This window comes from Garra rufa, chromosome 9, assembly GCF_049309525.1.
Source record: "Garra rufa chromosome 9, GarRuf1.0, whole genome shotgun sequence".
NCBI lineage: Eukaryota > Metazoa > Chordata > Actinopteri > Cypriniformes > Cyprinidae > Garra > Garra rufa.
Genome location: NC_133369.1, coordinates 28,974,548 through 28,990,922, shown reverse-complemented (window position 1 = coordinate 28,990,922; position 16,375 = coordinate 28,974,548). Strand labels below are relative to the sequence as shown.

Sequence of the window (16,375 nt, the reverse complement as noted above, 5' to 3'; positions counted from 1 at the left end):
AATTGACATTTTAACACTTAATTGATTTTTTTTTTTTTTTTAAATCATAAAATCTGAATTCATATACACTGCCATTCAAAAGTTTGGGATCAGTAAGATTTTAATGTTTTTTAAAGGAGACTTTTCTGCTCATCAAGGCTGTGTTTAATTGATTAAAACTACTGAAAAAAACAGTAATATTGTAAAATGTTATTGCAATTCAAAATGGTGCTTTTCTATTTTAATATACTTAAAAAAGAATTTATTCCTGTGATGCAAAGCTGAATTTTTAGCATCATTACTCCAGTCTTTATTGTCATCCTTCAGAAATCATTCTAATATGCTGATTTATTATCAGTGTTGAAAACTGATAATACATTTCCGTGATTCTTTCGCTAATAAAATGTTAAAAAGAACAGCATTTGTTTGAAATATAAATCTTTTATAAAAATATACACTACTGTTTAAAGTTTGGGATCAGTATTTTTTTTATTTATTTATTTGTTTAAAAGAAATTAATAATTTTATTCAGCAAGCATGTGTTCAATTGATAAAAAAGTGATAGTGAAGACTTTTTTCTATTCTGCATAAATGCTGTTCTTTTACATTTTTATTCATCAAAGAATTTTTTTAACACTAATAAATCAGCATATTAGAATGATTTCTTAAGGATTGTGTGACACTAAAGACTGGAGTAATGATGCTGAAAGTTCATAATATTACTTTTTTACTGTATTTTGATCAAATAAATGGAACTTTGATGAGCATAAGAGACTTAAAAAAACATTTTAAAAAATCTTACTGATCCCAAACTTTTGAACAGCATTGCATAATTGAGAGATCTGGTTGCCACTGGCTGAATAAACCATGCAACATAATGAGGTCATGTGATAATGTACCAAAGGACTGTCTGAAATGTATATCCATGCATTCTGAATTTCAATTTACATAAACAGAAAGCAGTATACAGCATATGTATATGCACCTGCTGGTTTATATGTACCTAACTAGACAAAACTGCAAGTTAACCCACCATGTCTTCTATCCGATATTTACCCATAGCTGGGTTGCAAGTGGGGTTATTTTTAACCCAGTCATTTTTAGAGTGTAGTATTCCAGTCCCAACATAACCTCAGTCTGTACGAGTAGGAAGCACTAACCTGATTTGACGGACACCTTGAAGTTCTTGCTGTTTCTTCCAAGCTTGTTGTATGCTTCACAAATCACACCATCCTTCAGAACCGCAGCCGAGGCCTCAAGAGTAACTGTGCTGATCACCTTATTCCCCACTACTGTCACCGACTACACACAAACACACAGATGAATATCATTGCAAAAATACAACAATTACAGTTTTCTGATCGAAAGATTAAGTTCAAACCTAATTCACTCACCTCTTTGCCAGAAGGTGTCCAGATGAACTGTGGAGCAGGATGACCAAGAGTAGAGCAGTTGAGAGTGACCATCCCTCCTTCCTTATCAACAAAACCATCCACTGGAGCATCAATCTCAGGTGCACCTTCAAAATGAAAACATATGTTTATTATCCGTGGCCAATATTCGAGTGCTTTTAACTTGTTTTTAAGTTGTAAGTTCCTTTGTTTGACATCTGCTTACACCATAATGAAGATTCAGTAAAACACCATATTCATATGACATTATATTCCACGTGCTCAGTAACAGGAAAGAATTCATGGACCATATTATGAACGCCTCACCATCCTTTCTTGGAAATCAGGAAAAGGTGTGAACTACACCCATGAATACTTTAAATGCCATGTAGGCGTATAGAACAAAACCAGGAAATCAACTATAGAATGGACATTTTTCCGATGGCATAGATAGGATACATGAGACCATGCCTGGTGTTACAGTGCCATTAAGGTCAAAAGTTTACACACACCTTGCAGAATTTTCAAAAGGTTAATTATTTTACCGAAATAAGAGGGATCATTCAAAATGCATGTTTTTATTTTATTTAGTACTGACCTGAATAAAATATTTCACATATAGTCCACAAGAGAAAATAATAGTTGAATGTATAAAAATTACCCCGTTCAAAAGTTTACACACACTTGATTCTTAATGCTGTGTTGTTACCTGAATGATCCACAGCTGTTTGTTTGTTTTTTTGTTTTTTAGTGATAGTTCATGAGTCCCTTGTTTGTCCTGAACAGTTAAACTGCCTGCTGCGCTTCAGAAAAATCCTTCAGGTCTCACAAATTCTTTGGTTTTTCTGCTTTTTTTTTGTCTATTTGAACCCCTTCCAACAATGACTGTATGATTTTGAGATCCATCTTTTTCATACTGAGGGACTCATATGCAACTATTACAGAAGTTTAAAACACTCACAAATGCGTCAGATGAAAAAACTATGCATTAAGAGCCTGGGGGTGTAAACTTTTGAACAGAAAAAAGATGTGTACATTTTTCTTATTTTGCCTAAATATCATATTTGTTTGATTTAGTACTGCCTTTCAGAAGTTACATGTTTCCCAGAAGAGAAAATAAGTAAAATTTACCCTGATCTTCAAATTCAATAAGTTTTCACCCCCCGGCTCTTAATGCATTGTGTTTCCTTATGAAGCATCTGTGAGCGTTTGAATCTTCTGTAATAGTTGCATATGAGTCCCTCAGTTGTCCTCAGTGTGAAAAGATGGATCTCAAAATCATACAGTCGTTGTTAGAAAAGGTTAAAATACACAAAAATTCAGAAAAACCAAATTTGTGGGACCTGAAGGATTTTTCTGAAGAACAGCGGACAGTTTAATTGTTCAGGACAAACAAGGGACTCATGAACAACTATCACAAAAAATAAAAAAATAAAATAACACAGCTATGGATCATTCAGGTAACAACACAGCATTAAGAATCAAGTGTATGTAAACTTTTGAACGGGGTCATTTTTATAAATTCAGCTATTTTCTCTATATGTAAATGTCTTTTATGTGAAATATCTAATTCAGGTCAGTACTAAATAAAAAATAACATGCATTTTGTATAATCCCTTTTAAGGTGTATGTAAACTTTTGACCTCAACTGTATGTCTCATACTGCAGGGCGACTGTTAAAGGTTGTATCAGCGATTTCTAGCCTGAAACATAAAGTGTCAAATTCAGCTGACCTTTCATCACGATCCGCTCGCTGCCTGCCCCATAAATTGTCTGTGAAAAAAAACGCGTCTCTCTGGTCAGCCCTAGGGTCCGAGATATGCCAAAAAAACAATCGGCACTACCAACCTTTCCACAGATAAACAAACAGTGTTCCAACCAATCAGCGTCAGGGGTTTGGTGTTGTGGACTTTCCTACTGGTGCAGGGATGTGAGGGAGGCGGAGCGAAAGTCCACAACACCAAACCCCTGACGCTGATTGGTTGGAACACTGTTTGTTTATCTGTGGAAAGGTTGGTAGTACCGATTGTTTTTTTGGCATATCTCGGACCCTAGGCTGACCAGAGAGAAGCGGTTTTTTCACAGACAATTTATGGGGCAAGCAGCGAGCGGATCGTGAAGAAAGGTCAGCTGAAATTGACACTTTATGTTTTAGGCTAGAAATCGCTGATACAACCTTTAAGTGTTTAACAGCTTATATTTTATAATAGAAATTAGTTCAACAGTACCTGCTCACATTGTTACCAGCCTTGAAATTATATCTGCCTTTGGCATTTCAAGAAAGTTGCCTTGAACCAAATAAAATATCTCTGAGATGAATTGCAACATTTGATTTGAAGCAAAATGTCTGTATAATTAGAGAAAGGAACTTTTTTGGTGTCATTTTGATGTAGTTTCTTACTATAAAACATCTATTTTATGCTTTAATAATACAACATCCCCTATTAGCTAGCTACACATTCAGGAATTCTTATAAAAATAAATGTATTTACAAGTGGAACGTACATGAGTGTTTTAATTAAAGTCTGGGACTTTATTTGTCATTTTGTTTACACCCTGAATTGGGGGTGTATAAATTAAATTTGTATGGCAGAAGCAAATTATTCTGGATTATAATAAGCTGTAAATGTGAATGTTGACAGTGCCATTTAGGTTGTAAGCATTTTGTTTACTGCCAGAAAGCCCAGCTCATTTAGTTGGTTTATGAGGAGACTAACGTTTTCCCATCATCCTCCATGGGAGCGAGAATGATGAAACGCACAGATCAGCATCAATTACACACCTAATGTGCATTCTTTACTCTTCATTAGCACTAAAAAGCTTCCTGACTTTGTTGGGAATTTTACAAAAAAAGACAAATATGAAACAGAAAAAAAACTATCATCATATTTTAATTATGATTTGAAAGAAGGAACTTCCGAGGAGAATGTGAACGCAACATCTGTCCTCGTTTTTCATGGTAACAGGGTTTCACGATTATAGATGAATTATAACCTCTATCATGTGACACTGAAAACTGTAGTTTTTTAAATATATTAAAATTCAAACAAATAAACAAATAAATTAAAACAGAAAGCAGTAATTTTAATTAGTAATAATAAGAGCTCCACCTAAGAGGTTTGTCTTTAAAAGTCTATAATATTATTTTATATCATATTATATAGAAATTGTAAATTGTTTTATTACTTACAACTGAGATTGATTGGTTTCTCTGAGCATAAAAAAATATTTTAAAAACAAACACACTTCACTGTTTTTTAAAGCACTGAACTCCCACCTGTATCCAAACATAATATCCACACAACGGAAACCAGCTGGTATAACAACATGCGTAGAGAGTTTGTTGACAGGCCATAGTTTACTTCTATCTCTTGAATGCATGCTGCTTTGATACTGATGACAGCTTGTATTGACACTTTGCACTGATAAACCACTATAAAGCTGTGTGTGTCTGTGTTTGCACTTAGTACCTGTGACGGTAAGGGTGACATTGGCTTGTTTTTGGAGACCTGGCACTGAAGGTACAGCTCCGACACATAAATACACACCAGCATCAGCCAGAGTCACTGACTGGAGAGTCAACACACCAGTCTGCGACAGCACCTTTGAGTCCTATGGTATACAGCGAGATAAAATTAAATGTTGAGTCAAATGAGATCTAGTACATATTATTTCCAATTTTTACTCACACTTGTGTTGTTATAAACACATTAGGCTTCGGTTCATCTTCAAAACACGAATTAAGATATTTTATATAAAATCAGAGAGGTTTCTGTGCCTCCATTAAAGGTTCAGGTTACCAAAAATGTGAAGATCTGAAAACATCATGCAGTAAAGTCTTGAGAAGAGATATGCTTGAGGGATATGATTGCTTTATATGATGAACAGATTTAAATAAGGCTTTTATTTATATCTATACAATGACTGACACACATACATGGAGCACGTCACATATGGTAAACACGGAAGCACAAATTTGTGTGCGTCATCCATGAGAACTAATGAGGTTTTTGTTCTAGTGCATGAAGCACACACACAATCTTTCGTGTTTACCATGTGTGATATAACAAGAACAAAGAACAAGTCCGTTCTTCATATTAAGCAATCATATACAGTGCCTTGCGAAAGTATTCACTTTAGTACTTCACTTTTTCCACATTTTGTGTTGCAGCCTTATGTTAAACTGCTTTAAATAACTTTTTTTCATCAATCTACACTCAATACACCATAATGGCAAAGCAAAAAGCAAGTTTTGTAACAACTTTGTAAATTTATTAGATTTAATAAACTGAAATGATTCCATTGCATAAGTATTCATACATTTTTTTGGTACACTTAAAATTTAGATCATGAGCATTTATATTGCTTGTAGATGTTATTAACCTGTGGCAAAACATTTCAGTTTTTTATTTCTAATGAATTTGCAAAGTTGTTACAAACCTGTTTTTGCTTTTCATTATGGTGTATGCAGTGTAGATAGATGTGGGAAAAAAGTTGTTTAAAGTAGTTAAAATAATGCTGCAACATAAAACGTAAAAAAAAGGGGGGGGGGGGGTATGAATACTTTTGCAAAACACTGTATCTCGTCACAAGACTTTACCAAGGATTTTACCAATTGATTCATTTGGATTAATTTTACAAAGACTTAACGGCCTTATTGGACTTTCAACCAGACACACACAGAAATCTCTTAGGTTTCTTTAAGAATGTCTTACTTTGTGTTTCAAAGATTAACCTAGGTCCTATAGGCTTGCATTGACAAGAGAGTGAGTAAATGATAGTAGAATATTCCGTTTTGGAAGAACTATCAGCCAAAATGACAGTGGAGTGTAGATTGATGTGGGAAAAAAGTTGTTTAAAGCAGTTAAAATAATGCTGCAACATAAAATGAAGGGGTATGAATACTTTTGCAAAACACTGTATCTCGTCACAAGACTTTACCAAGGATTTTACCAATTGATTCTTTTGGATTAATTTTACAAAGACTTTATTGCCTCATTGAACTTTTAACCAGACACACAGAAATCTCTTAGGTTTCATTAAAAATGTCTTAATTTGTGTTTTAAAGATTAACCTAAGTCCTATAGGCTTGCATTGACAAGACAGTGAGTAAATGATAGAAGAATATTCCGTTTTGGAAGAACTATCAGCCAAAAGGACAAAAAACAAACTGAAATCTCTAAATGCAGACACAGTGTAGCCCCATTAGAACTAAAAGAGCATTATTGAGAAAAACATCAGAGAGAGAAACATCACAGTAGAGAAAAAAATGAGGAAAAATTGGCATGGGGATGGAGGCTTGTTGAAATCGATACATGCCTTTTTCCACTGCAGGGTGTATTCATCAGAGGACTTGGTCTTACAATGAAGGTCCACAGCATTTCCTTTATCAGTAACCAATGGGCCTTCTGGAGTCACTGACACAGGGTCAAGATCTGACAGAGCGACAAAACAATGAATATAGCTAAGAGGTGGTGGAAAAATCTATTAAACCTGAACTTCACAACTGATTCTTTGATAAGCCCCTCCCTAAAGCATTACTGACCAATCCTAACTTAGCAACTGTTGCTGTTTGCAGAAATCTTATTTCCAGTGAGCTTATGTAGGTCATTTAGTAACTCATCCAGTTTAATCTATTTATTATAGTGTCTGGGAGTGATACTTACAGTGCACATCTAAGCTTAGTGTTTTGACAAGTTCAACATTTTCTAAGGCGTCAAAGTCCAGAGCTTCACACTTATAGAGTCCAGCATCCTTTCGAGTGACGCTCCTCACTTTCAACGTTCCTTTTGATCCTTTCAGTTGTTCGTCCTTTTGAGTTAGCAAGTAAATATATGAGTGAGAATAATATGGTCAAACCACTACTAGATCATTTAGTGTTGATTTGGCATAGATGGTTTCTCACCTCTTTATAAAAATCAAACTCTGGTTGAGGGTTTCCATCAGTCTCACACTCCAACAGAACATCATCCCCCTCTTTGACTGGCCCCTGATTCTTCAGTTTGAAGAACACATTTTCTGTTGAATCTGATTGGAGGAGAGCATAGGATTAGGAGTTTGAGGTAAATGAGCGTACAGCTGACACACACGGCAGGGGTTGGAGTTTCATTGTGAGTGTGTGCACGTTGGGCTTACAGAGCAACGAGAGGTTGAATTTATCGGAGCTCTCCTGTTTGATCTGGTTGTTTGGCATGCTGTACTCCACCGTGCAGTGGAAGACTGATTTAGCATCGGCTTTGACCGGCTGCATGAACAGCGTGCTGGTCATGGTGTACAAGCCTGAGGCTTCCTTCACCACACTAGGTATCATATATGTTTCTGAGAAAGAGAGAGAAATTAGAGAGAGAGATTAACACTTTTGTAAGATCTCTGAGGATTCTGTGAGGAGTATTGGGATCCTACTATAATAATAAAAAATACACGTATCTATTCTAAAAGGTATTTAATACATTTGAATACACAGTATTTTGGGGGACTTTGGGGAATTAAGAAGTATAATGATAAAAATCCATTCACTCCTTTTTTTAATTCCCAAAAACAGTGTCAATTATCAAGCAGTTTTGCCCATTAGCAAATAAAGTGAACATAATACACAACATGAGAACCACTGAGGATGCAGAGGATTAGTTTTGTTTTTGATGGTATTGCGCCACCCAATACACAAAAAATGGTAGAAAGGGGCAGGGTAAGATGAGCTCATTAGCATTTAAAGGTATATGCACTGAAACAGATCAATGTGAAGTTGCAAGTTGCTTTTGAAAAAGTAAAATGGTGTTTTACACAGCCATTGAAAAATTACAAAGCAGACATTTGCAGACATTTCAGAAAGACAATGACTGTATGATTTTGATATCTGTCTTTTCACACTGAGGACAACTGAGGGACTCATATGCAACTATTACAGAAGGTTCACTGATGGTTCAGACGAAACACAATGCATTTAAGAGCAGGGGGTGAAAACTTTTGAACAGAATGAAGATGTACATTTTTTTTTATATTTTGCCTAAATATCTTCTTTTTTTTTAGTACTGCCCTTCAGAAGCTATAGAAGATACTTGCATGTTTTCCAGAAGGCAAAATTAGTTAAATTTATTCTGATCTTCAAATTCAAAAAGTTTTCACCCCCGGCTCTTAATGCATGTTTCCTTCTGAAGCATCAGTGAGCGTTTGAACCTTCTGTAATAGAATTCAACTGTATGTACAGTGTATATATATTAAATCCCAGTCTTTTTGGTCTTCTCAGACTTCAGTTGGTAGAAAAGAGATTTTTCTAAATAATTAAAAATTCTGAGCACGTCTGATTCTGCACTTACTTTCCTTTAGGTCCTTTACTTCAGGCAGAGGGGTGGCGTCTTTAAACCAGATAATACGAGGCTGAGGATAAGCGTTCCTGCTGATGCACTTGGCCACCTAAACAAACATAGCACACACACTGGATATTGTTACAAGGTTTCTTTAAGTCATTGTAACCTTACACAAAATGGAATTCTATTTAAAGACTCACAGCTATCATAAACAGCTTTTAACTCACTTCAGAGGAAGAGTCAGTGTCATGACTGACAGTGATAGCCTGATTATTTCCAGTGATCACTGGCTTCTCTGGAGCAACTGCGATAGGAAAAGAGAAGTTCATTAATAACTTAAATTCAAGCCTAAAATTGCATGCAAACACCCATAAATATAAACACATTGAAGGAGAATTCACCGAAAGAAATGATAACTGGTTCTTTTAAATCATTTGACTACAGAACAATGAATATATACCCAGGATGCCTAGTTATAATTCACCTTTTTATCATTTAATCATCGTTTTATGAATAACTGCTGCCACGATCAATAGAAATATACACAGAAAGTTCTTTTAAATAAAATCCAGTTTACAACCTGCTGTCTGTGGGTGGTAATAGCGTAACATTAAATTGTGCAGAATTTGGTGTGTAAGGCACAATATAATGAGGCTAATTTGCATGCAAAGGTGTGCTTGTGCTTTGTTTTGCCAGCTAAAACCAGATTGCAGCTAGTTAGTGAATAAGAATCAGGCTTTTTTGCACTGAAATACTGTGTGCAAAAATTGTTTAGTAAATTTCCCACCAAATTTTGCAAAAGAAAATATGTATAAAAATCAAATACTGAGATGCATTAACACTATAACAGTTCGATTCGCTTTTCAAATCGAGCTGCAACCTCTCCCCCACCCACCAATTCACACACAAGGTCACCGTATCACTGCTCCCAGCTGTCATCTGGTATAAAAATAAACTGAATCATTCTTAATAACATTAGCAGTCATGCCATTCTTAAAAGAGTGCTTGGTTTCTCAGTCTCTCTTTTGCAGTCACCAAAGCATCTCTCTCGAGTCTTAATCTTTCTCAAAAAAAATGTACAGACACTTTAAAAGCAGCAGAGAACATGTGTGAGTTTGGATGGAGATGGATGTCTCTTTCTCTCTCTACATAAGGACATGTCCCACTGGTACAGCCATTAGCCATGAAGCAGGCAGCAGCATTGTCTCCTGGGAGGAGATGCCATTGTTTTCCAGTCCCACTGCTCTCATTCACAATTATTACAGCCATTACTGCCTCTCTCGCTCCATGCAGTCTGGGGTGGAAAATGAACAAAGAGTCCGTTCTGGTGTTTTCTCTGGTCTATAAACACACACACACAATCTATCCCACGCAGCCTACGCCCTCCTACACACAAACAGTTGTCTAGTTTTTCATAAAGTGTACCCACCAATGACCCCTTCACACACAGCTGGGGGAGGGTCTCTAAAGAAATAATGAATTGCAGAGCAGGGGGCTGGAAGTTCAATACAATATAATGCAGGCCAATTAGTAACACGCTAAAAAAAAAAAAAAAAGAATATCTATATATATTAATAATCTAGAATCTATAAACTGTGGTAAATTTAATATTTTATAAATTGTGATATAAATAAACACAGTGTACCCTGACTAAGATCTATAATATATAATATACATGGTGTTACACCACCTTTTATAGTAAAATAACTGGTTTTTATGTTTTAAAATCACGAAAACATATCATTTACACACATTTTTAAGCATTGCAGTTAAAAAAATAGTGATTTTAAGACTTTGAAAAAGCAATCAGCAGCGAAAGAGAACTTATTCCACTATATGCGTGCGCTGTCTGAGAGGGGTGCGCATGTGCGCATTATTATTTCTGATGCTTTACAGGTCTTAAATGGTTCCTGCTGTCTGTCATTTATTGTCTGTCTTTATACATTTTGATACTTTATACAATGTATGTAGCATTTCTTATTTCTTCTGTAGTTTTTTGTCCTATTGCTTATAATGATCTTATTCTTCTTTAATCGCTGACTGTTTACTTGTCTTCAGTGAGATAGAGCTTTTTTAATTTTTTAATTTAGGCTATTATTCAGTTTTTGTGATCAGTAATGGGAATAATGGTGTTATAAATAATTAGCGTTACTAATGGCATTACTTTTTTCAGTAATGAGTAATCAAACAAATTACTGTTTCCCCGTTACAACTGTGTTACTGTTTCTAACACTAAAATCCGCACTACTATAATTAAGCTTACTGAAGCAGTTTTCATCCGAATAGGCTCTCTCTCAGCCATAGGACCTGGAAAGCCAAGCGTCGCATCGCATTGCGTTCTTCTTCTGAGGTAAATTCTGGCTTATTCCTCTCAGTCTTCTGCCAGAAACGAAAAAATAGCCGAGATGAACTTGATGAATGTTCACGTTTGTTTACGAAGGTGATGTGGGCATTTACCTACATGTCCGTGTGTCTCACGGTGATGTTTACAATTTGAAAAGCAGAGTCCCTCGTGGGTGTGATTGCATTCAAGATAGTTTGAATGAGTTTAGACGGGAATCTGGAGCTCGCGTTGGTATTATACGGATTACTTTATCATATATATTTGTTATCGATGTGACTTGTTTAATTTAAAGCTTTCAAGCTTTCTAAACATATATTTTTCATGCCTGTGAGGCAGGTATTCGCTGAGATTCAGGTTGTTTTATTTGTGTGTCTGTGAAGAGAGGTGACAAAGACAGAGATGGCAGAAAGCACACCCTGTTTATTTTCTATATTTTACAAAAGCATATTGTTTTGTTGTTATTATGACTGTACACAAATAAAACTAGACGCTTTGCAGTTTCAAACGATATCTTATTCTTATCTGTATGATCAAAAATTAGTGTTTTTTTTTTTCTTTTCGTTATATTTAGCCCCTGGAAGATGAACATTTTTTTAAAATAGTAACTTTCCCTGGTAATTAGTTTCTTTTATAATGATGTAACTCTTACTTTTTAAAGTAACATGCCCAACACTGTTTGACAAGAATTCTGAAATTTCTTTGGTAGATTTTTCATAAATACCATATTAAAAGCATAAATAACTATATTGTGATACATATCGTTACCATGAAATAAAATTACTCATAGATTTTGGTCATATCACCCACCCCTAGCCAGTATTTAACTTCAGTGCAAGTTCAGCAACACACAAGCATTCAGCCTCTTCAGAAAACACACCTCATCCCATCACTGATTATGTACCTCCCCTAAAAGTGTTTTTTTTTTGTGTGTGTGTGTAAGATCTGACTCCCAGATCTGGGATCAGCGAGGCATGGACAGGGAGCTGTGCTCTCAGGTCAGTGGCCATTAGTGTACTCCTTAATGCACATGGAGCTCTTTGGCTCTCATAACCCTTAAAATGACATCCATCAAACATGACAAGTGCAATCACTCTATTAATCAATAGTGTCAAATGCAATCTGTACAGCCATAATTGACCCAGGGCAAACTCATAAACAACACCCAAGACTAATGAATAGGGGCAAAAGTGGCTGGCCATATGTCCCATTTAGTTTATGGAAATCGTAGAGGAGTGGACAAAACTGCTCCAACGAAACATTCTAAGCTAATAGAAGGAATATGATATGTATTCATTTTCAGTCAGACTTACAGTAAACCTTGACCTGGGTCTGAGCTTCAGAGAACCCTACAGCTCCTGCAGTCACTTGGCAGATGTAGGTTCTCTCATCTTCCACCATGACTTTGGAGATGGTGATGGACAGGTCGTCTTCCATGACTAAGCGACCTGTCATTGTTGGGTCTGGATCAACGCCACTACCTTGGGGAGATTTGTAAGCGATTTGCTTTCTTCCACTTGGAGTCTCCTGAGGATGATGGAAACACACATACATCAATGTAGCACAGCTTTTTACATGAAGAAATGCGAAACAAAAACGAGATCAAATTAAAAAGTGCTATATTCTCATAAAGTGCTTACAATCAACCACTGGACCACGACAGCAGAGGCCGGAGCAGAGATGGTGTAGCTGCAAGGCAGTTGGGCAGTTTCTCCTCTAATCACCTCAACCTCTGGAGTCACCTTAACCATGACTGAAGCCAGACATACTGTAAAGAAAAGGGAAAAGAGACCAAAAAATTACATACGTGACTCTGGAACACAAAACCATAAGTCATAAGTAGCATGGGTTATTTGTACCAATTGTATGGATTGAAATTATCGATTTTTCTTTTATGCCAAAAATCATTAGGATATTTTAAGTAAAGATCATGTTCCATGAAGATATTTTGTAAATTTTCTGTTGTAAATATATTAAAACTTTATTTTAGCATTGCTAAGAACTTCATTTGGACTTTAAAGGTGATTTTCTCAATATTTCGATTTTTTTGCACCTCAGATTCCAGTTGTATCTCGTCTAAATATTGTCCTAACAAACCATACATCAATGGAAATCTTATTTATTCAGCTTTCAGAGGATGTATAAATCTCAATTTAAAAAAAAATTGAACCTAATGACTGGTTTTGTGGTCCAGGGTCACAATATGTGATAGAAATGATAGCTATTTTACTGGACAATTGGAGTTGGTTTTGGCGGGAAGGATCGAGGGCTGGACAGGCGGCAGTGAACAACACTCATAATAATTTGGCAGACGTTTTTTCACTGCAGCAGCCTCAGAGTCACACGCAGCGAGAAATGATCCACACGCTGTGAGTATGAAACAGCCATTGTGTCCCCGCTGCCTCCAAACATGAAGCCCAGCTGCACAGAACCAGGTGCAAGAGAGAGCGAGAAAAAGACTGTCGATAACCCTTTGCTCTCATGAAATCGGGTAGTAGAAGCGTGTTAGAGAGTCCACAGTGAGACTGGGCAATATATTTTATAAGTCAATATATTTTTAATGATTGATTTTGATGGCAATATAAAATTAAGAAACACCATGAATATTTAGTAGACTTTAATGCATCTTTTATTTCTCAAAGTTCCCTTAAAAAATATGCGGATTGCGATATAAGGCAGTTAAAGATAATTGGTTCAAAAGAAGAAAAATCTTTTGAAACATTATAAATGTAAAACATGACTTTATTATTTATTCACTAGATTTTTCACTTTATATAGAAAACCATCTAAATCTAAAACCATCGAAAAACAAGCACCCATAACTATCAAATATTAAAGCTAAAACAATATAGCTACCCACCAAAAAAATAATCTGTTAAATTATTTATGTTTCTCAAAAGATTTCCAACGACAGACTACTTTTCGGCGTGTAATCTAGAATGAAACCCAGATTAAGAGTCCTTTTGTTAGTATGTGTAATATGAGCATGGAGTTGCCTTGTTTAGAGAGATCACAGGAGTAGTGTGGCATCCAGACAGACAATAATCTCTTCTAGGATCCTCCCTCTTCCCTAGATGCCTCTGGCTGATAGACAACACACATAAACACACTCGCTAACAGATTCTCATGACTCCCACAGAACCCAAACAAACAGCTCCTGACCACTGTAATATGTTTTACAGTAATGAGGGGTTAAAACCAGTTCACAAGACAGAAGAAACAGTTAAATAAAAAGAGGCTATTTTAATCGAATCAAAACAACACAGGGACCAAAACACACCATTCACATCCATAACAATTGTTTTAGTAGATTGAGTGCATTAAAACTCTGTCTCCATACAAATTATCCTCTGTCTACACTACCAGTCAAAAGTATTTGAACAGTAAGATTTTTAATGGTTTGTTAAAGTCTCCTCTGCTCACCAAGCCTGCATTAAATTTGATCCAAAGTACAGCAAAATGAAAAAATTTAGAAATATTTTTATTATTTAGTATTACGGCAGTGTTTAAGTGCCACTTTATTTTTTTTTTTTTAATCTATGATTAAGAAATCTAACATTTCAGCTTTATTCTGGAAACATTTTGACTTAGACTTTATTCTTATAATTTCGACTTTACTCTATAAATATTTTGACTTTAATGTATACAATAACTGTTTTCTAATTGAATGTATATTAAAATGTAATTTATACATGTAATTTCAGAGATGAATTTTTAGCACCATAACTTCAAAAATCATTCTAATATTCTGATTTGCTGCTAAAAAACATTTATTATTATTATTATTATGGTAAAAACAGGTGAGTATATTTTTTTTCAGGTTTCTTTGATGAATAGAAAGTTCAGAAGAACAGCATTTATTGGAAATACAAATCTTTTGTAACATTATAAATGTCTTTATCATCACTTTTAATATATTTAAAGCATCATTGCTAAATAAAAGTATTAATTTTTATAATTTATTTCCCAAAAAAATTAAAAGAAATGACTGACACCAAGCTTTTGACTGGTATAGTGTGTAGTATTACACACACACACACACAAAAAAAAAAACTTTTTATTTCAGATAAATGCTCATCTTTTGATCTTTGTATTCATCAAAGAATCCTAACAAAAATGTACTCAACTGTTTTAAATATTGATAATAGTAATAATAATAAATGTTTCTTGAATAGAAAATCAGCATATTAGAATGATTTCTGAAGGATCATGTGACACTGAAGACTGGAGTAATGATGCTGAAAATGTAGCTTTGATCAAAGGAATAAATTACATTTTTTAAATATATTCAAATAGAAAACAGTTGTTTTAAAAAGTAAAAGCATTTCAAAATTTGACTGTTTTTGCTGTACTTTGGATCAAATAAATGCAGGCTTGATGATCAGAAGAGACTTCAAAAAAGTCATACAAGATTGGAACAACATAAAGTCAAGTAACTGATAATAAATATATTTAGGTGAGCTACCTCTTTAATAATATCTGTTTAAAACTCCCACCCCAGCACTCTCTTTTTTATTCTTAGTGCTCTCATCTAATCAATACTACTTGTCTGCTCGTCTTTTCTGCCTAGGGGAGCAGCTGGACAGACAGAGGGGCAATTAAAGGGCAATTAGTGCCTCCTCTGTTCAATCTCCACCTCAGCAGGGGCTGGATGGGTGCGGTCAAGGGCACGTGCGGGTGGGTGCGAATGATAGCGAGTGGTAAAGATAATCGGATTTAAAAAAAGAAAGGGAGCAAGCGTGAAGAGCGGCGAGAGTAGCAGATGGACAGGAGACGTTCTGACTGTGAGGAGCAGACACATCGACAGACACTCACACTGAGAGGAGACCATACACACTCCCTCACTCACTCACTCACTCACTCACTCACTCACATTCAGTATTTATGAAGCGCATCAGGTCGCCACACTGCATTCTGAAAACTCAATGCAGTTTTCAGACGGATGGATAATTTTAGTCCCAGCAATTCCTGGCAAGAGATTTACAGACAGAACTGGGCCAGTCAACTTCAGAAAGACAGAGATCTGCCACAGTCAAAGGCTGCTGACGTACAGTCCGCCTGAAGTTCTGGCCCAAAGTGTTAACTGAATACTCTCCCTCACACACACGCACACACAGTAGGAGAACAGACGCTGTTGTGAAAAGAGCCAGCTGCCTCTCCACTTCAACTTTTAATGTCTGTCTTTTATATTTTTTCTCACTTCTATTGTTTAAAAAAATCAGCATGTCTCTTGTTATACAACAGGCCTTGTCCTCATTTGCATGTTCCAGACAAGACTGTCAGTCTCTATATTAGTGGTGGTTATTTTTCACATGTTACACCAGTAGGTGTTGACAAGTGAACCTCATTTTGAATTGAAT

At 35.6% G+C, this 16,375-nt stretch overlaps 1 protein-coding gene across 2 annotated transcripts in view; it reads right to left on the bottom strand.

The window, feature by feature from the left end:
* The window catches only part of bcam (basal cell adhesion molecule (Lutheran blood group)), a 198,807-nt gene that overhangs the window by 7,188 nt on the left and 175,244 nt on the right, over positions 1–16,375 (bottom strand). For both annotated transcript variants that reach the window (XM_073846782.1, XM_073846783.1), the window contains exons 2-12: positions 12,656–12,783; positions 12,329–12,542; positions 8,902–8,978; positions 8,684–8,780; positions 7,506–7,688; positions 7,276–7,397; positions 7,037–7,181; positions 6,690–6,805; positions 4,841–4,982; positions 1,374–1,498; positions 1,140–1,281 (exon numbers count right to left, since the gene is read on the bottom strand). In XM_073846782.1, the coding sequence (XP_073702883.1) occupies positions 1,140–1,281; positions 1,374–1,498; positions 4,841–4,982; positions 6,690–6,805; positions 7,037–7,181; positions 7,276–7,397; positions 7,506–7,688; positions 8,684–8,780; positions 8,902–8,978; positions 12,329–12,542; positions 12,656–12,783 (1,491 nt within the window). The remainder of the gene's footprint in view (positions 1–1,139; positions 1,282–1,373; positions 1,499–4,840; positions 4,983–6,689; positions 6,806–7,036; positions 7,182–7,275; positions 7,398–7,505; positions 7,689–8,683; positions 8,781–8,901; positions 8,979–12,328; positions 12,543–12,655; positions 12,784–16,375) is intronic.